The 26,800-nt window shown below is 43.4% G+C and overlaps 1 protein-coding gene across 1 annotated transcript; it reads left to right on the top strand.

Moving 5' to 3' along the window:
- Positions 1-15,489: 15,489 nt before the first annotated feature.
- LOC142462988 (melanin-concentrating hormone receptor 1-like) lies at positions 15,490-22,390 on the top strand. The gene is made up of 2 exons (XM_075565188.1): positions 15,490-15,699; positions 20,305-22,390. Exons 1-2 carry the CDS (start codon positions 15,618-15,620, stop codon positions 21,306-21,308), a joined length of 1,086 nt encoding a protein of 361 aa, XP_075421303.1. The 5' UTR covers positions 15,490-15,617; the 3' UTR covers positions 21,309-22,390.
- Positions 22,391-26,800: the final 4,410 nt, after the last annotated feature.

Raw genomic sequence — 26,800 nt, 5'->3', positions numbered from 1 at the left:
CAGCCTAATTATGTCTCTAACTTGGTTCATATATCTCCATCTCTCCTTTCTTCGCCACTTCTCAGTTCACATGAACTCCTTTCTTACCTGCGTCCTCTAACACTACACCACTATACCCCCTGAACTAAAATACACACCCCTACAAATCATCCTCACACAATCTCTTTCTATCCATGCTTCTCATTTCACTAGGGATATCTCTCCCAATCCTGGTCCCTGCCTTATTTCTGTATGCTTGCGTCCTCACCTTCCACATTCAACTTCTGGTGTTAACCCCTCTAACCTCATACCTATCCCCTGCCACCCTCCCTTCTCTCTCTTTCTCCTGTGCCCTTTGGAATGCTCACTTCCTTTCTAACAAGTTCCTCTCTGTGCATGACTTCTTTCTCTCACTCTCTGCTCCTATTTGCTATAACTGAGACTTGGCTCACACAGTCTGACTGCTCTGGAAGCTGCCCTCTCTTATGGTGGCCTTTCTTTCTCCTACATTCCGCGCCCTGACACAGGGGTGGAGGCGTGGGGCTCCTCTCTATCTGCTGCTACCGTACCCTTCCTATTCCTCCCTCACTTTTCCCTCTTTTGATGCTCACACTGTCCCGTTTTTCTCTCCTCTCCCACGTGGCGGTTGGCTATCACCCACCTACCTCTACTCATCCCCCTTCTGTCTTTCTAACTTTGAATCCTGGCTTTCTTTCTCAGACTCCCCCTGTTCTTTGTCTTGAACTTCAATTGCCATATTGATGACCCCTCTCTCCTTTGGGCTTCCAGTTTTCCCACACGTGCATGCTGCGTTCCTGCACTCATTCCTCTGAACGCCTCTGGATGAAATCTCTCACTCTCGCAAACTTCCTTTACTACAAATTTATGCTGTCCTGTTTCAATTCTGCCCTCTTTCAAGCTAAACAAACCTACTTTTATTCACTAATCGACGCGCACAAGTCTAATCCACGCCGACTCTTCTGTCTTTGATTCCCTACTCAGACCACCCTCTGCTGCCTGTTCTTCTTTCTCCATCTCACCTCACTTTGCAAACTATTTCAAGGAAAAAGTGGAATCAATACGTCAAGCCATACCCTCTGTATCCTCCTTCCATCCTACATCTCTTCCAAACTCTCCTCCTGTATTCCTTGCCTCTTTAATCGCTGTCACAGAGGAGGATGTGTCATTGCTGATCTCCTCTTCTCCATCTCCTTGACCCCATTCCCTCCCATCTTTTAAAACCTCTTTCTCCCACTATAATCCCTACGCTCACACACATTTTGAACTCCTCCCTCTACTCTGATACCTTTCCCTCTTCCTTCAAACATGCAACAGTCATACCATTACTCAAAAACAGCAAGATTGACCCTACATGTCTTTCTAACTATCGACCTGTCTCCCTCCTGCCTTTTTGCCTCTAAACTCCTTTAACGTCTTGTATTCTCTTGCTTGCTCCATTTTCTCGCCACCTATTCTCTCCTAGACCCTCTACAATCTGGCTTCCGCACTGCTCACTCCACTGAAACAGCCCTCACTAAAATAACTAATGACCTCAATGCTACCAAATACAGAGGTCATTACACTCTGCTCATATTACTCTACGTCTCTGCATTTGATACAGTGGACCACCCTCTTCTCCTTCACATTCTCCATACTCTTCGCATTTGTAACAAAGCTCTATCCTGAATCTCCTCTTACCTCTCCCATCATACTTTCAGTGTCTCTTCTGCTAACACCTCCTCTTATCGATCTCTCTGTGGGGGTACCCCAGGACTTTGTCCTCGGACCCATTCTCTTTTCACACACTCCTCTCTAGGTGACCTAATCAGAATTTCTTGGGTTCAAATATCAACCTCTATGCTGATGACACACATTTACTTTTCTACCCCTGACCTTACACTTGCTGTACATACTAAAGTTTCTGAATGTCTCTCTGCTATATCATCCTGGAAGGTCCTCCGTCGACTTAAACTTAACATGGCAAAAACAGCTGCTCATACTTCCTCTCAAACCTGGCCCTACTACCTCCTTCCACATTACTGTTAGAAGTACTATTATTCACCAAGCACACTGCCTAGGGGTCAAACTCAACTCCTCTCTCACATTCAAAAGGTAGCAAAAAAACTTTCGTTTTTTTCCTCCGCAATATTACCAAGATACGCCCTTTCCGCTGTTGCTTGACTGCAAAAACGACACAGACCCTCATTCTCTCGCGTCTCGACTACTGTTACCTCCTGCTAACTGGCCTTCCTGCCTCTCACCTGTCTCTCCTTCAATCTATCCTAAATGCTGCTGCCAGAATCACTCTACTATTTCTGAAATCTGTCTCCCCTGCTGAAATCCCTCTCCTGGCTTACTATCAAATCCAGTATCACACACTCAATTCTCCTCCTCACATTTAAGGCTTTACAGTCACACTCTTCTGCCCCTTCTTACATCTCAGCCCTAATTTCCTGCTATACACCATCCCGACTCTTGCATTCTGCTCAAGGATGTCTTCTCTCTACCCCTTTTGTATCTAAAGCCCTCTCCCACCTTAAACCCTTCTCACTGACTGCCCCGCACCTCTGGAATGCCCTTCCCCTCAATTCCCGACTAGCACCCTCTCTACCCACATTGAAGACCCACCTTAAAACACACCTGCTTAAGGAAGCATACGAGTAGCTGATAATTAGCACATCATACATTAACCTTGGCCCCCTGCAGACTCATTTAACAGAACGCCCTCCTACTGTCTCTGTACGTTCTTCCTACCTACCAATTAGATTGTAAGCTCTTCAGGGCAGGGATTCCTTTTCCTAAATGTTACTTTTATGTCTGAAGCACTACATACATACATACATACATACATACATACATACATACATACATACATACATACATACATACATACATACATACATACATGCCCTTACTTTTCAACAAACACAAAAGAAAATATTTGTCTTACCCTGAAAGAGTGGCTCAGTGAATAAAGGCAGGGAGCCTGGTTCAAATCCCAGTGTCAGCGCCTTGGGTAAATCCCTTTATCTCCCTGTGCCTCAGGCACCAAAAACATAGGTTGTAGGGTCATCTGGGCTATGTGCTGTGTGCCGCGCACTATATGGTTATTCTGAAGTGTTTTGAGTCCCATTGGAAAGATAACGCTATATGAAATAATGTTATTAAGTGTGGCAAAATCTGCCTCCCCTTTTCTAAGCCCATCTTGCTCGCTGGCATCTACCGCCCCCTAAAGCCCCTCTACAATTCCTGACTGATATCACCCAATTTCTTGGCTCCATTTCCTCTCTGAATGAGAAGAGTGAGCTGCTAGTTCTTGGGGATTTCAACTTCAATGGGCTTGACCCTAAAAACCACAAAATCCAGATACAACTCAAGTCACTTAACCTATCACAACTCATTTCCCAACCCACACGGATAAACCTGAAATCGCACAACCATTCCTTGCTAGACTGGATTCTGTCCTCAAACCCCAGCAGAATCCAATCCTATGGCATCCTTCCTGACATTTTCAGTGACCATGCAATAGTGTACTGTGTAAGGAAAATTAAACCGCCCCAATCAAGCCCTAAAGTTCTCCTCACTAAAACATTTAAAAACTTTAACCCACAACAGTTTCTGGATGACCTTACCAACTGCCCATGGCACAGATTCGATTTAATTCCCGACCCCGATTCTGCGCTCGACTATTTCCAATCCGAGTTCTTAAAACTCTTCGATACCCATGCTCCACTACGCAAAATAAGGGTACGGGGGGCCCACCTTCCATGGGTTACAACTGACCTTATAGCACTCTACCAGTTCAGGGATGCCTTGTGGAAAAGCTACAAAGTAACTGGCACTACCAAGGATCTCAATCACTACAGATGCATGCGGAACATGTGCACAAGGCAAACAAGGCATGCAAAAGCACAATATTACTCTGACAATCTCCACCAAAATACATCAAACCCAGCTAACTTCTGGAAGGTTATCAACAATATATTCCAGCCTCCTAACCATCAACAACCAAGTAATATCACTAAGGGGGATATTACTCTGAAAAACCCCACTGACATTGCAAATGCATTCAATGATTACTTTGTGGAGTGTGCCACTAACTTATTAGCGAAACGCAGCACAATCCCCAAACATGAATCTCACCCTGGGAGTATCCCTACAGTCCCACCCCCTCCCAACACTGCCCACAATTTTCAATTTAGCCCAGTATCTGAAGAGGAGATTACACAAGCGCTCCTCAAACTAAAACTAAGCAGCCAATGTGGACCCGACTTACTACAATCTAGGTTCCTACGACTTGGTGCCCCAGCCATTGCCAAACCAATTGCGTCCATAGTCAACTCTATCCTGTCTGCAGGCCATATCCCTAAGACCTGGAAAACTGCCAGAGTTGTCCCAATCTACAAAAGTGGGGACAAAAACACTGTCTCAAACTACAGGCCAATCTCACTTCTCCCAATTCTATCCAAAGTTATGGAAAAATGTGTCCACTCCCAATTAAGCGATTTCTACACCAAGACAAATTTCCCTAGCCAATTCCAGTCTGGGTTTCGTCCCAAACACTCCACCGTAACTACCCTGCTAAAAGTTTGCAATGAAATCCAGTGTGGAATGGAACGGGGACAACTCACTGGTGCAGTATTCCTAGATTTTGCAAAGGCTTTTGACACAGTTGATCATGTTATCCTGCTTAACAAACTCCAGAGCTCTGGAATAGGGAAACATGCTTCAAACTGGTTTCAGTCCTACCTATCAGGAAGATCCCAACATGTGTCCATCTCAGGCTCTAACTCCAACCCCCTGGATATCACCTGTGGTGTCCCGCAAGGCTCTGTTCTGGGGCCCCTACTCTTCTCAGTGTTCATTAATGATCTTCCCACAGCTTGTAAGGAAGCCTCAATACACATGTATGCAGATGACACAATCCTATATGCACACAGCCATAGCGTCTCTGACCTTCAACACATACTTCAGTCTGACTTTTTGAGACTCGAAAACTGGATTTCCCAAAACAAACTGTTTTTAAACACTGACAAGACTGTAACAATGGTATTTGGGACCAAGACTAAATTTTTAAAGCTTCCAGTGACTGAGCTCCTGATTAGAACCAACGCTAACACCACCCTAACCCCTGTCACTAGTTTTAAATACCTGGGCTTATGGTTTGACTCCCACTTAACATTCGGGATGCACATTGATATCCTGACAACCAAGACCTATGCCAAACTAGGGGTACTTTACAGGAACAAATCCTCCCTAAGTCTCCTGGTCAGAAAGCGTATCGCACAGCAGATGCTAATGCCAATTATTGACTATGGAGACATAGTATATGGCTCGGCTCCTCAAACCCACCTTGGCAAACTTGACACCCTCTACAATTCAATTTGTCGTTTTGTTCTCCAATGCAACTACAACACACATCACTGCGAAATGCTCAAAGAACTAGATTGGTCATCACTCGAGTCTAGGCGCAAAGTTCACCTTTCCTGTCTCACCCTCAAATACTTTCTGGGCAAGCTACCGAGCTACCTGAACAAGCTCCTCACCCCTACCACATGCAGCACCTATCACCTGAGATCAGACTCCAAAAGACTATTCATGGTCCCGAGGCTCAACAAAGTATCCGGACGTTCCTCCTTCTCCTTCCGTGCACCCCAAAACTGGAACAACCTACCAGAGACTCTCATATCCACCACCAGCTTAAGTTCTTTCAAATCTAAGGCTGTCTCAAACTTTAATCTGGTCTGTAACTGTTTCATACGCCCATAATATATATTTTCTGTAACTGTGCACGCAATGTCTTGTATATAATATATACCCTGTTCATTTATGTAACTGTATTTGTAACCATGTATTATTTGTTTTACTCTGTGCCCAGGACATACTTGAAAATGAGAGGTAACTCTCAATGTATTACTTCCTGGTAAAATATTTTATAAATAAATAAATAAGAACGGATTCCGTTGGATAACCGAGTACTGTTTGTAGAGGGTTTTGTGGATCATAGCTGGGTTTTAAAAGTATTTCGAACGGCAATACAAAAATAACAGCGTGCACACCAACAAATACGTTCCCAAGAATCAGATAAAGATCATCAAGCTATAGAAACAGAAATGGCAAACTATGCACTGGTCTACATAACATGTATTTGTAGAATGACACCTTACACATACCTGCAGCCAGGAGACTTTAAATAACCCCTAGTGTGTTTAATTGTTTGTCTGTTGTGCTTTTTTACTCACACACTCTCTCGCGTGCACTCGCGCCCTCTCTCGCGTGCACTCGCGCCCTCTCTCGCGTGCATTCGCGCCCTCTCTCGCGTGCACTCGCGCCCTCTCTCGCGTGCACTTGCGCCCTCTCTCGTGCACTCGCGCCCTCTCTCGCGTGCACTCGCGCCCTCTCGCGTGCACTCGCGCCCTCTCGCGTGCACTCGCGCCCTCTCGCGTGCACTCGCGCCCTCTCGCGTGCACTCGCGCCCTCTCTCGCGTGCACTCGCGCCCTCTCTCGCGTGCACTCGCGCCCTCTCTCGCGTGCACTCGCACCCTCTCTCGCGTTCACTTGCGCCCTCTCTCGCATGCACTTGTGCACACTCGCTCGCACACACTTTCTCGCACACTCTCTCGCACTCTCTCTCTCTCTCACACACACTCTCACACTCTCTCTCACACACTCTCTCTCTCACATACACTCTCTCACACTCTCTCTCACACTCTCTCTCACACTCTCACACACACTCTCACACACACACTCTCACACACACTCTCTCTCACACACACTCTCTCTCACACACACTCTCTCTCTCACACACTCACACACTCTCACACACACTCTCTCACACACACTCTCTCACACACACTCTCTCACACACTCTCTCTCTCACACACTCTCTCTCACACACTCTCTCTCACACACTCTCTCACACTCTCTCTCTCACACTGTCTCTCTCACACTCTCTCTCTCACACTCTCTGAATTTGCTGGCAGCGCTAAGCTGCATATTTTGACACCAGCGAGTACATTCCACCAGTAAAGAGGAAGATTCTCAGTGAAGACGCCATCATTAAAATTAGTATTTAGTTCAGTTTAAAAACTTTTTCCCAGAGGGGACAAAAAAAAAAAAAAATCATCGATGCAAGAGCATATATCAGATCACTAATTGGCATGAGATGAGATTCTTTCACTGGTTATCATGCGCTGTTGCCTTTTGTAGGTAGGCAGAGATTATAGGAGAACAGATGCTAAGCATTAAATAAGAATCTCTGAATAAATTAAAATTCCATGAAAATGGCAATGTTTGGTCTTACAGAAAATGACATTAATTAGCAAAGAATCCGCTTTGTTTGCGGTTGGGGTTTTTGGTTGTCATTGCTGTTTCCCTGATTAATTCCTGCAAACTTTTAAAACAAAAGACTGAAGTAAATTAAGTTTTCAAGCTGATATTTCCTGAATTTGGTCTCACTGTTTACCTGGCTAGAAGCTTTTTATTCTTTACCGTGTATTTTACCATTGTTCACAGTTTTGTTTTTAGGTTGTTTCAGAGCCGCCTTTTTCCTGAAGGTATACATTATTTGGACCTATTCACAAAGCGGTTATAGCAGTAATCATTCTGCAGCATAGTAAAGAAAAATGTTGTGGCCCATACTCGCTAAACTGTGCTAAGCTTGAGCGTATCCCAACTGTCATTCGTTTGAAAGGGAGTTAGGTTGTGCTAAAGCGTGGCACCCTTCAGTAATTATGAGCCTATGAGAGACACGACAACCCTTTCAGTACCAGTGGGTTGTCTTCACGTACCTACAGAAAAAGATTTATATTAAAGAACGAGGGGCTATGAAACATTTTGGGAACTGTGTATACAGCTGCTGATATTTGCACCTTACCGTGGTGTGAAAAATGTCCTCTACAGGGGGAAACAAAATGGCTCCCTATTGGCGCGCCTAACGCAGGGATTTTGAAGTACATGTGCTACCTTTTCCGGTAAGTATTTTAGGAGTCCCTGCAGTGGGAACACGCTATTTTTCAGCTCCGGGTGTTGCATGATTCCTGCGGAACGTGCTGCTAAAGGTAGCGCCAGTACCTTTCCCTCCAAGGAAAACAAAATGGTGGCTTCCTATGGGCCAGCATAGCACCAGGGTTTAAAATATGATGATGTACCCCAAACTGAAATGAATGCCGGTTCAGCACCAAGGCTCCCTGCTTCTCCTCCATGTTAATTCCCTGCTTTCATTTATATCTTGACTTCAACAACTGAGGCAGTGAAAAATGTGGCATTGGAAAAGAATGGCGGTCGTACCAATCATTATCCAACGCAATTCCTAATCAATTCAGAAGAACTGTATGGAGTGTCTTGTCGATATAGAAAACAAGGAACTTTGCCCTTGTAATTTCCCCAGACCAAAGAAAGAGGATACCCGCTCGACCTCGATGAAGTGGGAATGTACTGTATGCATGAGAGCGGTGGTCTCCAAACTTCTCCGTACGAGGGACACATCGTATATTCTACACATGTTCGTGGGCCAAGGGGAAAAAAAATCTTTTTATATATTTTATAAATGAATGAATGTTTTATTTGAATCTTTTTGGGGTAATCGGCATGATATGATTCAGAACAAAAGAGAAATGTGACAATTACAAAGCAAGGACGCCGTGCTTACACTGGGAAATGATATATAATGAGCAAATATATATATATATATATATATATATATATATATATATATATATATATATATATTTCAAGTTGCGGGCCAGATAAAATCTTGTGGGGGGCCTGATGTGGCCCCCGGGCCGTAGTTTGGAGACCCCTGAACTATGAGAAGGGTCCAAACCTAGGGATCTCTCCAGGGTGGAGAGTAGGTTGCAATGCCCCCAATTATGTGCACGCTACCTTGCTATATTACAATTATAGTTCAGTGCTAGATAGCCATCGTTGTCCGGTTTTGTTCTCGTAATTTCGCCCACAGGAAGGGCCCTGGAAGTATCTGTTTATGTATCTAATATCTAGCATGATATTGATCCCAGTAGCTTTTTCACTCCATTCTGTGTAACCCCAAATGGATCACTTCCCACGCCGCGTTTAATCAATCCACAGAACCTTGATGTGATTACAGAGGAACACATCGTGTCAATCCAACAGGAAGAAGAACAAGAAACATCAGCATCATTTTATACATAACCTTAAGGTTCTAATTACGTGAACACATCATTAAACGGTAGGAAAAGAAAGGGAAATACCAGATTTGACACTGAATGGGCCACTAGTTGCTCGTTACCTATTTAAAAACATGTATTACTGAATGTTCATTTTCCTTTGTCTACATGAGCCAGAATTGGACATAGGGTTGGGACCATCTTGCTGCGACCAAGGGGCTGCTGGCGGCCGAGTAACCCTTCGCTGGACACTCGGCCACCGGCCGATTCACCAATAAGGTACGTTAACTTAACGGGATTTAGCAGTTAGGGAAGGGGGTTAAGGATAGGGGGTAAAGGGTTAATGATAGGGGTTTTAGGGTAAGGGGTTAAGGATAGGGGGTAAAGGGTTAAGGATAGGGGTTTTAGGGTAAGGGGTTAAGGATTAGGGGTGTTTAGGGTAAGGGGTAAGGATAGGGGGTTTAGGGATAGGGGTTTTAGGGTAAAGGGTAAGGATAGGGGTTTTCGGGTAAAGGGTAAGGATAGGGGTTTTAGGGTAAGGGGTTTAGGGTAAGGGGTTGAGGATAGGGGTTAGGGATAGGGGTTTTTAGGGTAAGGGGTTAAGGATAGAGGGTTTAGGGTAAGGGGTTAAGACTAGGGGTTTAGGGTAAGGGGTTATGTTTTTAGGGTAGGAAATAAGGGTTTTAGGATAACGGGTTTAGGTGAAGGTTTAATGGTTTTAGGGTAGGGGGTAGCCTTAGTATTAAGGGTTAAGATTAGGGGCTTAACATAGTGACAAAATGGCCAGCGGCGAGATTTCTGTGCGGCGTCTCTATCGCGGCAAAACATTTGCGACCAAATGTCCTCGACCAACATGAGCTTCCTGTGTCTGTAACATTGCAGTGGTGAGAATGTATCTGTGTTTTACTTGCCTTTCCTCACACACATCTTAATCCAGACTCTAGAGGACAAAGCTTTTCACTATTCTAAGCTCCGGATTTATATCATGTCGTTTATAATGGATTTATATCAGGCAAAATGGGAGATCTCTGGACCATTGCAGCATCGTGTAGAACTTCTGCGTATTGGCGACTTCTCGAATAAGATTTTGCCGGAGCTCATTTTTGCAATATCAGATTCTTATTATTATTACATTTATATAGTTGCTGACTAGATGCATTAACCCTCTCTGTGCTGGCAGAGACTGAAACATGTCTCGCCCTGGACAGGAAGGGTTTACAAAGTTAAGTACCTGACTTGTCTTTTTCAGTGTGTTTGTATTGTATTAATTGGGGGGATCAACAAAGAAAAGACAGTTGTTTGTTTGTTTTTAATGTAATATTCTATCACATTAAAAAAATCAATTTTAGCTTAATATAAAATGTGTATATATAAAAAAACACATAGCACTTACAATTTTTATTGTAAGTGCTGTTTGTTCTTTTATATATACAGTACATTTTATTGTGCTAAAATTAATTTTGATTTTGTTTTTCCTCTTGCGCCCTTTTTTTGTTTTTTATGTTCGGATTTATTTATCAAATGTTTTACCAGGAAGTAATACATTGAGAGTTGCCTCTCGTTTTCAAGTACAGGCATACCCCGCATTAACGTACCCAATGGGACCGGAGCATGTATGTAAAGTGAAAATGTACTTAAAGTGAAGCACTGCCTTTTTTCCCACTTATCAATGCATGTACTGTACTGCAATCATCATATACGTGCATAACTGATGTAAATAACGCATTTGTAACAGGCTCTACAGTCTCCCCGCTTGCGCACAGCTTCGGTACAGGTAGGGAGCCGGTATTATTGTGCAGGACGTGCTACCAGGCGCATGCGTGAGCTGCTGTTTGCCTATTGGGCGATATGTACTTACTCGCGAGTGTACTTAAAGTGAGTGTCCTTAAACCGGGGTATGCCTGTATGTCCTGGGCATAGAGTTAAGATGACAAATAATATATGGTTACAAATACATAGTTACATAAGTGAACAGGATATACTGTATACATTATATACAAGACATTGCATGCACAGTTAGAGATGATATACAGTGGTGTGAAAAAGAAAGTACACCCTCTTTGAATTCTATGGTTTTACATATCAGGACATAACAATCATCTGTTCCTTAGCAGGTCTTAGAATTAGGTAAATACAACATCAGATGAACAACAACACATGACATATTACAACGTGTCATGATTTATTTAACAAATAATGAATATGGGCTTAAAGTGCAGTCTATCAGCTTTAATTTGAGGGTATTCACATCCAAATTGGAGAAAGGATTTAAGAATTACATCTCTTTAATATGTAGCCCCCTCTTTTTCAAGGGACCAAAAGTAATTGGACAATTGACTAAAAATCTGTTCATGGACAGGTGTGGGCTATTCCTTCGTTATTTCATCATCAATTAAGCAGGTAAAAGCTCTGGAGTTGATTCCAGGTGTGGATTTCGCATTTGGAAGCTGTTGCTGTGAACCCTCAACATGCGGTCAAAGGAGCTCTCAATGCAAGTGAAACAGGGCATCTTTAGGCTGCAAAAAAAAAAATCCATCAGAGAGATAGCAGGAACATTAGGAGTGGCCAAATCAACAGCTTGGTACATTCTGAGAAAAAAAGAACGCACTGGTGGGCTCTGCAACACAAAAAGGCCTGGACGTCCACGGAAGACAACAGTGATGGATGATCGTAGGATCCATTCCATTGTAAAGAAAAACCCCTTCACAACATCCAGCCAAGTGTAGAACACTCTCCAGGAGGTAGGCATATCATTATCTAAGTCTACCATAAAGAGAAGACTTCACAAGAGCAAATACAGAGGGTTCATCACAAGGTGCAAACCATTCATAAGCCTCAAGAATAGAAAGGCCAGATTAGACTTTGTCAAACAATATCTAAAAAAAGCCAGCCCAGTTCTGGAACAGCATTCTTTGGACAGATGAAACTAAGATCAACCTGTACCAGAATGATGGGAAGAAAAAAGTATGGAGAAGGCTTGGAACAGCTCATGATCCGAAGCATACCACACCATCTGTAAAACACGGTGGAGGCAGTGTGATGGCATGGGCATGCATGGCTTACAATGGCACTGGGTCACAAGTGTTTATTGATGATGTGACAGAAGCAGCCAGGTGAATTCTGAAATGTATAGGGATATATTGTCTGCTCAGATTCAGCCAAATTCAGCGAAGAGCATAGATACATATATTATATACATACACACAGAGAGAGGGAAGATACATATATTATATACACACAGAGAGGGGAGATACCCCGCTGTGAAGGGGGGGAATCGGAGATGTGAAGGGGGGGGACGGAGCTGTGATCGGCAGGGGACTGCAGCTGTGAAGGGGGGGGCAGAGGTGTGAATGGGGGAGAAAGAGAGGGGGCAGAGAGGGGAAGGGGGAGAGAGAGGGGAATGGGGAGGGAGAGAGAGAGAGAGAGAGAGGGGGGAGAGAGGGGGGGGGGAGAGAGGGGAAGGGGGAGAGAGAGCTGAATGGGGAGAGAGAGGGGGCAGAGAGGGGAAGGGGGAGAGAGAGAGGTGAATGGGGAGAGAGGGGAAGGGGAGAGAGAGAGGTGAATGGGGAGACAGAGGGGGAGCGGGAAAATTACATCCGGGCAACACGGGGTATATCAGCTAGTATTTATATAAATAAGCCCTTCACTGGCTGTGACATTAAAGTATTGAGATCATTTCAAGTAACACCTGCTATTCTTTTTGTCCATGACTGACATAATGGGGGGAAAAAACAACAACAAGTAGGAGCCCACTTTATATTGCACCTGTTAAAACAAAGGTTCGCCAATTTATTTCAGGGAAATGTATTTAGAGCAGAGAGAACATTTTAAATTTTTGTCCCTTTTTTACTAGTTAGTTATTGTGGGAGAATCAATAGGAGGAAATACCAGACATTATATATATATAATATATACCCAAATAAATGGGTTCAAAATTGGAGGAAGATGGGCGCAGAAAGTGATACATCCAATTATATGTGCTGTGTGTGTATATATATATCTATATATATCTATAGATATAGATATATAGATATATATATACACATACAGCACATATTATAATTGGATGTATCACTTTCTGCGCCCATCTTCCTCCAATTTTGAACCCATTTATTTGGGTAAAGAGTGCCAGTTCTGAGGTGGCGTCTGTCCAATGCTCTTCGCAAGCTTCTTACATACGACGCAAAAACTGGAGCAGCTGTGTCAATGTTTTTGAGTTGCTATATCTAAACTGAAGCAATTTGTGTCCCATTGGGAGAAAAGTGCTATATGAAATAAAGTTATTATTATTATATCATATACAAGGTGTTATCATTTAGAAGGTGTACCGATGTAGCAAGACTCCTTGTCTTCAGTGCGATCATGCAAGGTTATCTGCACCTTTTATCTGTCACCTTTATGTATCAAAATATTCTATACTTGGAACTGTCTAAATTGTATTGCGAGTACACATTCCTTTGTTCTTACCTGCGTCTTCTTGGTTCTGGTTCTATTCCTCTGCCAACGACGCCCTAAATTCCTTGCACAATGTTGGGGTGCTTCATGTGATTTCCACACAAACCGTGTGTAACCGATGAAGATTGGAGGACCCCCCACCGGCAGGAATAATGAGTTGATGCTGGTGTTAAACACATCTGGTTTTTAAATAGTAATATTTACGTTTTTCATTTTTGATTGCAATTTTGTTTTTATAATAACTCCACTTTACCGAACCTTAATGACACCGCCCCTATGGGTTTTTTTTCTCCCATTTACATATACAGGTAGTTCTCGTTATCCAACGTTTCACTTTACAACGAATGGCATATCCAACGCTTTACAATGCAACCCTATGAGCCGTTATCCGACGCCTGAATGCGTTATCCAACGCTCACCGCCACTGATTAACATGGGACTCACTTTACAACGGTTTCACTATCCAGCGCTACTTCCAGAATGGATTCCGGTGGATAACCGAGGACTGCCTGTATTCACAAATCCAGAATATCACTGCCACTTTTACCGACACCCGTGACATCGCAGAAATAAGGCATCACATAAAAGTAGACATTAGGAAAAGAAGTCCCTGCGCCGAAGAGCTTACAATCGAAGTGAGCAAACGGGTATATTTGAGATGCTTCACGTTTTTCATCGCGTAACTATTGTGGGCGTCATTTTGAAATATGGTTCAAAAATCTTGACCCCAATCTAAATGTAATGTGTATATTTTTTTTTTGTCAGACGCATTACTGGCTTTAACTTCTTAGAAATAGCAGCACGTTCAATACATTAATTCCCATTTAAAATATAGCACTATATTCTCAGTGTGGCCAATTAGGTTGTATTATCGCTTTGCTAGCCTTTGATTACATACAATCTTTGGAGGTGAAATGCAATGCTGATCCGTACATAACGCTCCCACCAAGAGCAATCCAACAGCAACTTTGTAATGGCCAGGCAGTCTTCTCTACGTGTTGTGTGCTGTGTGCCTGCTTCCTTATTATGCGAACAGTGGAGCATCATTTATCCCCTGCTGAAAAGATACTTTGGAGCACTTTTGCGGCTTGCTCCTAAGTCCTAATTACCCGTAAGCAAGTGCTTCCATGTCTTTGAACTGCCACAAGAAGCCTCCGGGAGCCGTGCCACTTAATTGGAAAGGTTCCAGTGGAAAGCAGGAATGGAAATAGCATGTCACCCTGTCAGAAAAAAATTGATTACGAAGGTAATTAGGCTTATCTGATGTTAAAACTCCGGAGGGCCCTGTAGCCTTTTAAGGCTGCGCTTATCGCGCCGGTGACGGCGACGTCAGGCTACGGTCGCTGGAAAAATCAAATTGAGAGGACTTCCAGCGATGGCGACCAAGCCGTCGCTCCGTCGCGCTGCGCTTACTATAAGCGCACGCAACGGCTGCCATTAATTTGTTTTGACGCAACGTCGCCGGCACTATAAGTGCAGCCTAAGCCCATTCTGATGGCTATGAAAAGCTTATCACAGAAAGCAAAGATGCTCCAATCCTACCCAGCTCTACAGCTCTTAGCAATAAAGGTTGGTTTTTTTTTTTTAGATCTGAGAAAAGCTGCAGACGCATCTCTGATTCTCTTATGTGAGGAGCTGTTCCCATCATCACACTGCAGTTTTATTCAGTAAATAAATTGGGTGTATTTTGTTTCAGGGACAAATTAAAATCCCTATTGATTCTGGGCTTCCCAGTGGTTTAAAAGAGGTCGGACATGCGGATGGTACCCAGTTGCCAGCTTGCTGTATTAAAATAGTGTCTGTTGTCACTTCAGCCTGGAGGTGGTACAGGGAGCAGTGGGGGGGGGGGGGGGGGGGGGGGTGAAGAAACCAGAGCTCAGATTATTCTTTCTTTCTATTCACTGCAGCTTTAGGGAGAAGGTTTAACCAGTGAAGATAGAGAAGCTCAGCACTCCATGGTCTTCCTCCCTGTTCAAGGTGATGAATCTGGCTCTGGGAAAGCACTATAACAGAAGCCGGTGAAGTCCTCTGGGAAGGATGGATTTGCAGAGGGATTTGGGAGAAGCTCTCAGTTTCCAGGAGAACACTTCCCAGATATCTCACAACTTTTCCTCGTTCGGTAAGTCGGTATGTTCCGGGGGCTGTGTGTGTGTAGCGTCTCAGACCCAAATAATTGGCTTTATCTTTGATGGGTATCATTGTGCCTGCAGCTGAGGGCTTTGAAAGGGATAGAAAAAAATGGATCGGAAAGAATATAGAGACAGGCAGACAAATAATAGATTGATATGTATAGAAAATATATTGTATACATATGTGTGTGTGTACATAGAAAAATTAGTTCCTGTCCTGAAAACTTATAATCTAGTTTTTGATATCTCATTTGTATCGTATAACATATGTTGAACAATGCATTGTATTATTTTATCATGTACTAACTAAATTAAAGAATGTGTGTGTGTGTGTATATGCGTGTGTATATGTGTATGTATATATATATATATATATATATATATATATATATATATATATATATATATATACATACATACATATACACATATACATACATACATACATACACACACACACACACACACACACACACACACACACACACACACACACGTATGGGTATGCATATTTATGCATGTATTGTGTATGTATATATGTATTTTTATAATTACAACATTTTTACATAAGCATTATAGCCTTTGTCTTGAAAAATCTACAGAGGTGTTTCACATTTGTAATGTATGTGTCAGCTCAAAATATAGAAAGAGGAACATTTGTAGTTACAGATAACTCATGCATGTGACAAATTAATGTTACAAGTGATGTATTGAAGTAATAAGCACTGAGAATATGTGTTACTATTATTCCTTAGAAACATGCAGCTGGGATCAACAACTGGAATGCGTGCTTTTTATGAATCTCCGTTCTCAACGTAGTAGAAACATGATTAGAGGCTGTGTATTCATACTGTACTTACCCCAAAGCACCTGTATATTAGGGCTCAGAACGGGATGCTATAGGCTGTGTATTCATACTGTACTTACCCCAAAGCCCCTGTATATTAGGGCTCAGAAAGTGTTGCTATAGGCTGTGTATTCATACTTACCCCAAAGCCCCTGTATATTAGGGCTCAGAATGTGACACTATAAGCTGTATATTCATACTTACCCCAAAGCCCCTGTATATTAGGGCTCAGAACGTGATGCTATAAGCTGTGTATTCATACTGTACTTACCCTAAAGCCCCTGTATATTAGGGCTCAGAACGTGATGCTATAGGCTGTGTATTCATACTTACCCCAAAGCCCCTGTATATTAGGGCTCAGAACGTGATGCTATAGGCTGTGTATTCATACTGTACTTACCCCAAAGCCCCTGTATATTAGGGCTCAGAACGTGATGCTATAGGCTGTGTATTCATACTTACCCAAAGTCCCTGTATATTAGGGCTGAGAACGTGATGCTATAGGCTGTGTATTCATACTGTACTTACCCCAAAGCACCTGTATATTAGGGCTCAGAATGTGACACTATACGCTGTGTATTCATACTTACCCCAAAGCCCCTGTATATTAGGGCTCAGAACATTACGCAGAAATGTTAGTGTCCTTTGAAGATACACTGTTTTTCTTAACATGACGGTTAGTTAGGTTAAAACCACGTAGGTTAAAGCCACGTTAAGTGACGGAACAGACCTTGCTTTGCGATCCAGCATGGTCATTTCCTGGGAAATAGAACTGGTATGAAATACAATAACTTGCTTCAGATTGTGCAAAGAAGGGTCCTATTGTATGTATATTTCTTGAGTTATTAGGATATTATTCAGAACAGTCACCTCTTATTTTACCGACAGAAAAAAAAAAATCATTATCTGAAAGAATGACCAAGGAGAGCTGTGTAAGACATAAATGACTGTATTCTGTTACTCTGTCAGGCACTGCACTGATATAATAAATAATAATAATAATACAAATAATAATAAAAATAGATACCAATAGTTTTTGTCAATTGCTTGAACCATTTTTTCAAGCAATAAAACAGCTCTGATGGAGTTAGGACTTAGGGGAAAGTGTTGATCTTACAGTAGTAACACAATCTACATATATGTAACCCCTCCTAAAGGGTTACTAACATGGCTATTGTATGCTTGGCTCCACTCTAGGTTGCTAAGGGGATCTAGAGATCACTGAAGGTTATTTAAGGAGGAGGGACTATTCTAGAAGGTTAGGTTCCAGGAGGACATGAGGAGAGGAGTCTCGGGGATAGTAGGTACTCTAGGTAATATTTAGAAAGTAATAGTATAGATCAGGCCCCCCTGTTTATTATGTTGTAGATAGGGACAGTATTCGTTAAGTTAGGATCCCCAAAAGAAGGAACGGAGTCCTGCATAAGTAATAAAAAGGAATATGGCACGCCATACAGGGCCTCAGGAAAGGTGGCTCCTGGGTGCCGGTGGATCATCTCTAACCGCAGATTGGTGCTAATTTTCTTCATTCATCTGTGTGTTAGTGGCAGTTCCCAAGCAGGCAAAAGGTATTGGATCAAGTAAGAAAAGACCCGTTGGGATTCCCGTATTGGGCAAGTTATAGGATCAATACCGATGATGGTTCCGAAGCAACAGGGGGGGCGGGTCCCACACTTACACAGAGCAGCTAAGTCCAAGTACCTTCATTGGAGTGTTAAGAGTGGGCACTGATGGAAGAACTGTATTCAAGTATGTCTGTTATAAAGTACAGTACAATGTTATTAATATGTGTATGAGCAGTCCCTGTGCTTGGGGACATGAATAAAAGACAGTTGTATGACAAAAGTTCCAGGCGCCCATTATTCTACAACCTTACTACCTCATCGCCTGACCGCCTGAATCCAGTCCCTGGGTCAAATAACCCATGCGGAGTAGCCATATTATACACCCCAATGTAAACTGCCTAGAAGCCGGGCAGGGAGGGTTACATATACATATATATATATATATATATATATATAGTATCTACACACACTAATAGTAATGCAACACCCTCTTACATTGCTACACCCACCCACACCATTGGTATACACTTCCCCTCTCCACACACCTTTTTGCAAAGCGCTGTATACACTGTGGGCGCTCTATAAATGTATATTTACACACATACACATACATACACTCACATATATACATACACACACACACACACACTCTTACATCACTAACATTCAGGGACCATTTAACACCTTAAGTCATAAATCGCATACTGCACAGGGAGGAGGGATAGGCTTCAGTCACAGATACATTCCAGGATGCACTGTTTTTAAGTAAAACCCTTTCTGGCTTTATCCATTGTAACATCGCCGGAAGAAGAGATAATTGTATCTCGAAAGCTCGCACAAATAAAAGCATGTCGTTAGCCACAGAACGGTATCGTCTATTCGTTTTTGATTATTAAGCTTGGCTAACACGGTTCATATATATATTATATATATAATATATATATATATATATATATATACATATATATATATATATATATATATTTCAGAGCATTCATACATAAAAGTAACATTTAGGAAAAGGAGTCCCTGTTCCAAAGAACTTACAATCTAATTGGTAGGAGGAACATACAGATACAGTAGGAGGGAGTTCTGGTAAGTGTGTCTGCAAGGGGTCATGTTTTATGTACTGTATCAGGTGTATAGTGTACTGTACTGTAACCCTGGCTGTGCTGATAAGCTGTATAATACGGCAGGCATATGTTTATAGGGTACATATTAATATAGATTTGAAGCAAAATTGACACAGTGTGCTCATTTGCATGTCATTACCCAGAATCCTTGGCTGCAGTGGAAGCAGTGTATGCTAGTAGATGATGGGGAAAGGCAGGGTTCCAGACCTATCTGAGACATCTGAATGTGCTCACAAGTGACATTTATATTTCAACTACAAACCCCAACGCTTCTCCTTAGTGCCTTGTTACCGTCTCCTAACACGAACATATGGAAGCACCACTGGCCATTGCTATGAGCACAGCATAAAGTAGTGGTACTTTGCTGCAGCACAGGAGAACATGAGCTTGTGAAACAGGTGCACAATTCTCACTGCCATCTATGGGAAAGACTCTTCTGCTGGTTACACAATCAACGACACACACACATCATCACGTCCCACAGAAAAACCAAGCAGTGCAACGTTTTGGCAGCTGCACTCTGCCCGGAGAAGTGTAGGCTTGTTGCAGGCCGCGATACCTTGTTATGGACCATCATAAATGTTATTTAAAAGGGAAATTATAGTGTATACATTACAGGGCTTTTGAAACATCAAAGGTCTCTTCTTACATATAATATACGGTGTATGTCCAGTATGATGTCACATGAAACAAGTAGGTCTGCAAAAGTCTGCAAACTATCTCTGAAGACAGGGGTGCCCAATGCTACATCCAATTGACAAAATATGTTTTGCCAATTGGATGTAGCATTGGACACCCCTGTATTTTGTTGTATACATTTGCCACGCCCAGTAGAACTCTTTTTTGACAACAATATATATTCATTATGTGGTGGGTGTAGGAGTTTGAGCTAGCTGGGAATGTGTGTTAAACTATCTCTGAAGAACTGTTCTTGGTAGTCCACAAACAACCTCAGTGAAACCTGCTGTCCTTTCTGGATTATGTAACATGCTGTCTCTTTCAACATGTCTCTTTTTGTGTGTGCTTATATTCTTTATTTTATCTTTGCAGATCCTAGCAGCAATGTCACCTACGCTAATTTTATCATGCCAACCGTCTTTGGGATTATCTGCTTGCTGGGTATCATCGGGAACAGTATTGTCATATACACGGTCTTCAAGAAGTCCAAATTCAGGTGCAGCAGCAGCAGCGTCCCGGACATTTTCATCGTAAACCTTTCCGTCGTAGACCTGCTTTTCCTTCTGGGGATGCCTTTCCTAATCCACCAACTCCTCGGCAACGGAGTTTGGCATTTCGGAGAAACCATGTGCACGCTCATTACTGCTCTGGATACCAACAGTCAATTTACCAGCACTTATATACTCACTGCCATGTCCATTGATCGCTACCTTGCCACGGTTTACCCCTTTACATCGTCCAAGTACAGGAAGCCACCTATAGCTATTATGGCCATCTGCATTTTATGGGTGCTGTCCCTATTAAGCATCACACCTGTCTGGATGTATGCTAGACTCATCTCTCTACCTGGAGGTGTTTTGGGGTGTGGAATAACACTCCCTAATCCAGAAAGTGATATATATTGGTATACGTTGTATCAATTCTTTCTCGCATTTGCCATCCCGTTTGCCGTGATCTCGGTGGCGTACAGGAGGATCTTGCTGAAAATGGCATCATCTGAAGCTCTGACGGCTCAAAGGAGTTCTAGGATAAGGACAAAGAAAGTGACCAGGACGGCTATAGCAATCTGTTTGGTGTTCTTCATTTGCTGGGCTCCGTTTTACGTCCTCCAGATAATTCAGCTGGTAATGGACCAGCCTACGCTAGCCTTCCACTATGCTTACTGCGTGGCGATCAGCATGGGCTATGCAAACAGCTGTATAAACCCCTTTATCTACATTATCCTGTGCGAGACATTTCGTCGTCGCTTCATTGTCTCTGTGCGACCTGCAGAAGACCACCCACAGAGCAGGGTCCGGATGAAATTTCCCACTGATCCACCTTCAGGAAGTGGGCAACCTCTACTTCAACTGGTACCTGTCTCCACCGGTAGCTAACCACAGCTATGTAAAAGGGACTCAACAAACCTGGAGACAGTGGTGGATTTCCCATTAGGCCCGGGGTTAGGGCGGCAAAATTTGGGGGGGCGGCAAAAATGTCCTCCATATACATTTGCCGTGCTCTCAGGCCTATCGGGCCTGATGGGAAGACACTTACGTGCAGTGGCCGCCTCCTCGCTGCCGCTCTCCTTCTCCTTTGGAATCCCTGCATCAAATGACGCCGCAGACTGCACCAACATGATGTCACACAGTGTCACGGTGACGTCGGCAGTGTCATTTGACGCTGCAATTCCAAAGGTGGAGGGCGGTAGCAAGGAGGGAGCTAATGCATGTAAGTGCCATGGGGCGTAGGTAGGTTGTCTACCCTTCTTTTGACCAATGGGCATCAGCTAGTGCTTTGGAGGTGTTGTATTACAAGTAGTAAGTGAGCAGTTTCCTGGTGCACACAAGTACTATGAGGTGTATCAAATTCTGTATCAAAAATCCCTGCCAAATCTAACTTGGCGGAAACTCCAGTGACTTACGATGTGTGTGGAATGTTTATTTAACAGGTCTCTTGCTTTAAATGCAAGAACACTTCATTATTTTGAGCTGTGCGTCAACGAAGACGCGCTTCTCTGCGCTGCTATTCATTTGTTCTCGTTCCCCGCACGCCGCGAGTTCTCATTTTTTCGCACGCTGGAAATCAGAAATGTCTTCGCTGGTCGTCAACCAGTTCAGTTTGGCCAAATATCTCTCATCCTGCAGCCGCCCCACCTCTGCACAGATGTCTATGGTACCTGCAGAGGCAAAACAAACGACTATTGATTTTTGGGGGGGGCAGCTGGTCAAAAATCATTTTGGAACAATTGTTATTTGCCTTTGCGTGAGTGCAGTTGTGCCGGTTAATCTTCTTTCAGAAGACTGAATAAAAAAAAAATTGATCTTCAAACAGGGATTTGATGGTGTATAAAACGCAACGACTGCGTTCCCTGGTAGTGCCATTAAAAAATATCCCACTATTTTATTGGTCTCTAAAAGAGATGTTTGCAGCTTGTCTGTTGAAGTGACCTGCAGCGAGTGCTTACTGTGTATGCCTCTATGCCTCTATGCCAGGACTGGCCAACTCCAGTCCTCAAGGGCCGCCAACAGGTCAGGTTTTAAGGATATCTCTTGCTTCAGCACAGGTGGCTCAATCAGTGCTGAAGCACGAGATATCCTGAAAACCTGACCTGTTGGTGGCCCTTGAGGACAGGAGTTGGCCACCCCTGCTGTAGTACATTTTTGATTAGGGCTTGAGGTTCTGTTTTCTTTGCTTGGAAGCTGCTTCCCAGCGCTAGACAAGAGTTCAGCCCCATTCAAATGAATGGGACTAACATTTTCTCCAGCACAGAAAGGTGGTTTCGCAGCATGTTGAATATGGACAAAGTTACAATGGTTTAGTGGTGCTAATGCTACAGCTACCGTTATTCAAACATCACGGCGCCAATTTCGTGTGCGCCGCTGTATTCCACGCAGCATGAACGCGGCTAATCGCCCCAGGCACCCGCGCTTATACCGATTGCTTTGTTTGAATTTCGTGGATTCTGTTTCTTTGGGTGCAATGAAATGAATGAATTGCAATGTGTACAGTACAGTACTGTGCTACTGTGTCCATTTCAGGTGTTTAAAAACCAGAACTCTAAAATGCCATTTTCTGCACTCGCGTCTTAAGGCGGTACGGTTGGAAGACATCCCGCGCCATGACATCAGTATTCCGATGTACACAACGCGTGAAGTGTTTGAATAACGGCCGCTGCAGCTGTATTTACCACTCCTTGTTTATTTAGAAACCTACATTTTCGGTTTTGTTTATTAAAGGCGTGTTTAAAATAAAAAGTATGTCCACCTTTTTAAAATGAGCTGTACTTTACATGGATTGTGCTACCCAGTATTGATGTGCGAACCTTTTAATTACACAGTGGCTTCACGTGGAAAATGTCACAAGCATTTTTGGGGGTTTTAACATTTTTTGCAACATTGCTCCAGAATCTGAGGAAGGGAGAGGGAGGTATTGAGGGAGGGGGTGGGGAGAGAGAGAAAGGGGGGAGAGACAGTGAAAGAGAAAGGGGGGGAGAAACAGTGAAAGAGAAAGGGGGGGGAGAGTGAAAGAGAAAGGGGGGAGAGAGTGAAAGAGAAAGGGGGAGAGTGAAAGAGAAAGGGGGAGGGAGTGAAAGAGAAAGGGGGAGGGAGTGAAAGAGAAAGGGGGGGAGAGTGAAAGAGAAAGGGGGAGAGAGTGAAAGAGAAAGGGGGAGAGAGTGAAAGAGAAAGGGGGAGAGAGTGAAAGAGAAAGGGGGAGAGAGTGAAAGAGAAAGGGGGGGAGAGTGAAAGAGAAAGGGGGAGGGAGTGAAAGAAAGGGGGAGAGAGTGAAAGAGAAAGGGGGAGAGAGTGAAATGAAAGGGGGGGAGAGTGAAAGAGAAAGGGGGGAGAGTGAAAGAGAAAGGGGGAGAGAGTGAAAGAGAAAGGGGAGAGAGAGTGAAAGAGAAAGGGGGAGAGAGAGTGAAAGAGAAAGGGGGAGAGAGAGTGAAAGAGAAAGGGGGAAGAGAGTGAAAGAGAAAGGGGGAGAGAGTGAAAGAGAAAGGGGGAGCGAGAGTGAAAGAGAAAGGGGGAGAGAGAGTGAAAGAGAAAGGGGGAGAGAGAGTGAAAGAGAAAGGGGGAGAGAGAGTGAAAGAGAAAGGGGGAAGAGAGTGAAAGAGAAAGGGGGAAGAGAGTGAAAGAGAAAGGGGAAGAGAGAGTGAAAGAGAAAGGGGGAGAGAGAGTGAAAGAGAAAGGGGGAGAGAGAGTGAAAGAGAGGGGGAGAGAGAGTGAAAGAGAAATGGGGAAGAGAGTGAAAGAGAAAGGGGGAAGAGAGTGAAAGAGAAAGGGGGAGAGAGAGTGAAAGAGAAAGGGGAAGAGAGAGTGAAAGAGAAAGGGGGAGAGAGAGTGAAAGAGAGGGGGAGAGAGAGTGAAAGAGAAAGGGGGAAGAGAGGGAAAGGGAAAGGGGAGAGAGAGTGAAAGAGAAAGGGGGAGAGAGAGTGAAAGAGAAAGGGGGAAGAGAGTGAAACAGAAAGGGGGAAGAGAGTGAAAGAGAAAGGGGGAAGAGAGTGAAAGAGAAAGGGGGAAGAGAGTGAAAGAGGAACGGAGGAGAGAGTGAAAGAGGAACGGAGGAGAGAGTGAAAGAGAAGGGGGAGAGAGTGAATGAGAAAGGGGGAGAGAGTGAAAGAGGAACGGAGGAGAGAGTGAAAGAGAAGGGGGAGAGAGTGAATGAGAAAGGGGGAGAGAGTGAATGAGAAAGGGGGAGAGAGTGAAAGAGAAAGGGGGAAGAGAGTGAATGAGAAAGGGGGAGAGAGAGTGTGAGAGATATCTATTTAGTATAGTGCCCATTAACCGATATACTGGACCTCCCAAAACAGTCATTTGAATAAATTAACCTATTTCCATTTTCAAATGTGCTTATTTCCGTGGTATCTCAGATGTGTTCACGGGTATCTCTGAACATAATGTATAGCCTCGAGGAGTGCTTTGGGAGGTGTATAAGTCAATGGGTACTCTATTAAATAGGACATTTCTCTCTCTCTTTCTCTGGTCCTTTCCCAGTCTCCTTTATTTCAATAGAGCTAACCTCTTCTGCATGGGAAAGTGGCTCCGTGGCATACTGAATAAGGGCCTTATCTCAGTGTTGTGCCATCTCCCGGATACCTGCTGTGATTGTTATTTTTTGGCCTTATATTGCTTGGCGAATTATCTAGGAAACTGCAAAGTTTCTGGGGGGGGGTGAAGGGGAACCCACAAACAATTGTGCAAACACAGCTGTGACCATTTCACACATCTCTACTCCCCAGCAGTGAGTATGGCTTCTACTAGTGACACTGCAATGAATGCCTGCAGCACAGTGCAATTCAGTGTCACAGTGTCTTTCAACTGCAAAATGGGGAAAGGTACAATGTCTCAAAAAATGTTTTTGCAAAGAAAAATCTCTAAGAATGTCTTTAAAGCTGCAGTTCAGTCAATATCCTGCATGTGTGTTTTTTTTTAATAAATCAGTTCTGTAGTAAAAAAAAATACTTTTAGCATTTTCTGTTTTAAAAAACAACAACTTTGAAAGACCAATTTTCTTGTATTCTATTTTAACAGCCATTTGCTAAGGCACTGCCCCTTCATGTCCTGTCACAAGCTCTGGCACACCCCTTTGTCAGTCCTGCCCTCCCTCTAGCACATGTCAGTGCAGGAGTGCTCATGAATATTCATGAGCTTCCACTGACAGACAAGCAGATTATAAACAAATCCCAGCTTTTAATATGTCACCAAATTTCGACCTATCAATACATGGAGAACGAATTGACCTGCAGCTATACAGTTCTTTAGCTAATTAGAGATTGCACACATGAAACTATTGAAGTAAAAAAATAAATGTAAAAAAAAAAAAAAAAGACTGAACTGCAGCTTTAAATCACCTTGTTTATGTATTTATTATTGTATTTATTTATTTCATTTGTCCTTGGAAATAAAATATATGTTTAATCACTAAGCAGCAAAACCATTATTAGCTCGGAGAAGGATGGACCCTTATTTCTTACCATCTCTAGGAAACATAGAAAAATACAAACAATTATACATAGCATAAAGAATCACTGTTAACATCATGAAAATAGGGTTGACCGACACACACACACACACACACACACACACACACACACACACACACACACACACACACACACACACACACACACACACACACACACACACCCCACCTCTCACCGTACATGCAGCTAATCAGGATGCAGGAAGCTGCCCAGCTCCCTAGCAGCAGCCCTGCTCTCCCTCTGCTCGGGGAAATCCCGCGGCCCCCCCAAGCCGGTCAGGTCACTATGTCCAGAGAGGTAATATCGATATACACATACACGTCCAGAGAGGTAATGCCCGTATACACATACACACCCAGAGAGGTAATGCCCGTATACACATACATGTTCAGTATTACCTCTAATTCGTTACTGGACAGTGTGTCCAAATACAGGAGTCTGGTTCAATACTGGACACCCAACAATCCTAAAGGGGGAATATCAATCAACATTTTTTTTTAAAATGGGACTCCAGGAAGTCTTGACCTTTACATAGACCTAATATTACGTCCCAGGTACATGATGGGCACATGCTCGTTTCCCGGGGGGGGGGGGTAGAGGGGGGGAATAGGCTGAGCGCTCCGACGCAGTGGCAGCCCTAGAATGGAGTCCTCTCCACTTTGGTTTCCAGCATCCGGGGCGTAACGCTCAAGTGTCGGATGTCCGGTGTCGCGCCGCTGACCTCCAGGGCTGTAAAGGTAACATATGTATCTATTTATATATTTACTTATTTATTTGCTTGAGAAAAATGTTTTACAGGGGAAGGTGGGTTGAGACGTGCACCCCAGTTTAAAATGTATACCGTACTGGGGTAGTGTCCAAAGTTTATTAAGAGTCGAAAGATATTGGAATTGAAACGAGTAATCG

This window comes from Ascaphus truei, chromosome 11, assembly GCF_040206685.1.
Source record: "Ascaphus truei isolate aAscTru1 chromosome 11, aAscTru1.hap1, whole genome shotgun sequence".
NCBI classification, from domain to species: Eukaryota; Metazoa; Chordata; class Amphibia; order Anura; family Ascaphidae; genus Ascaphus; species Ascaphus truei.
Note: the sequence above shows the minus strand (reverse complement) of the source record. Positions and strands in the feature narration are given on the sequence as shown.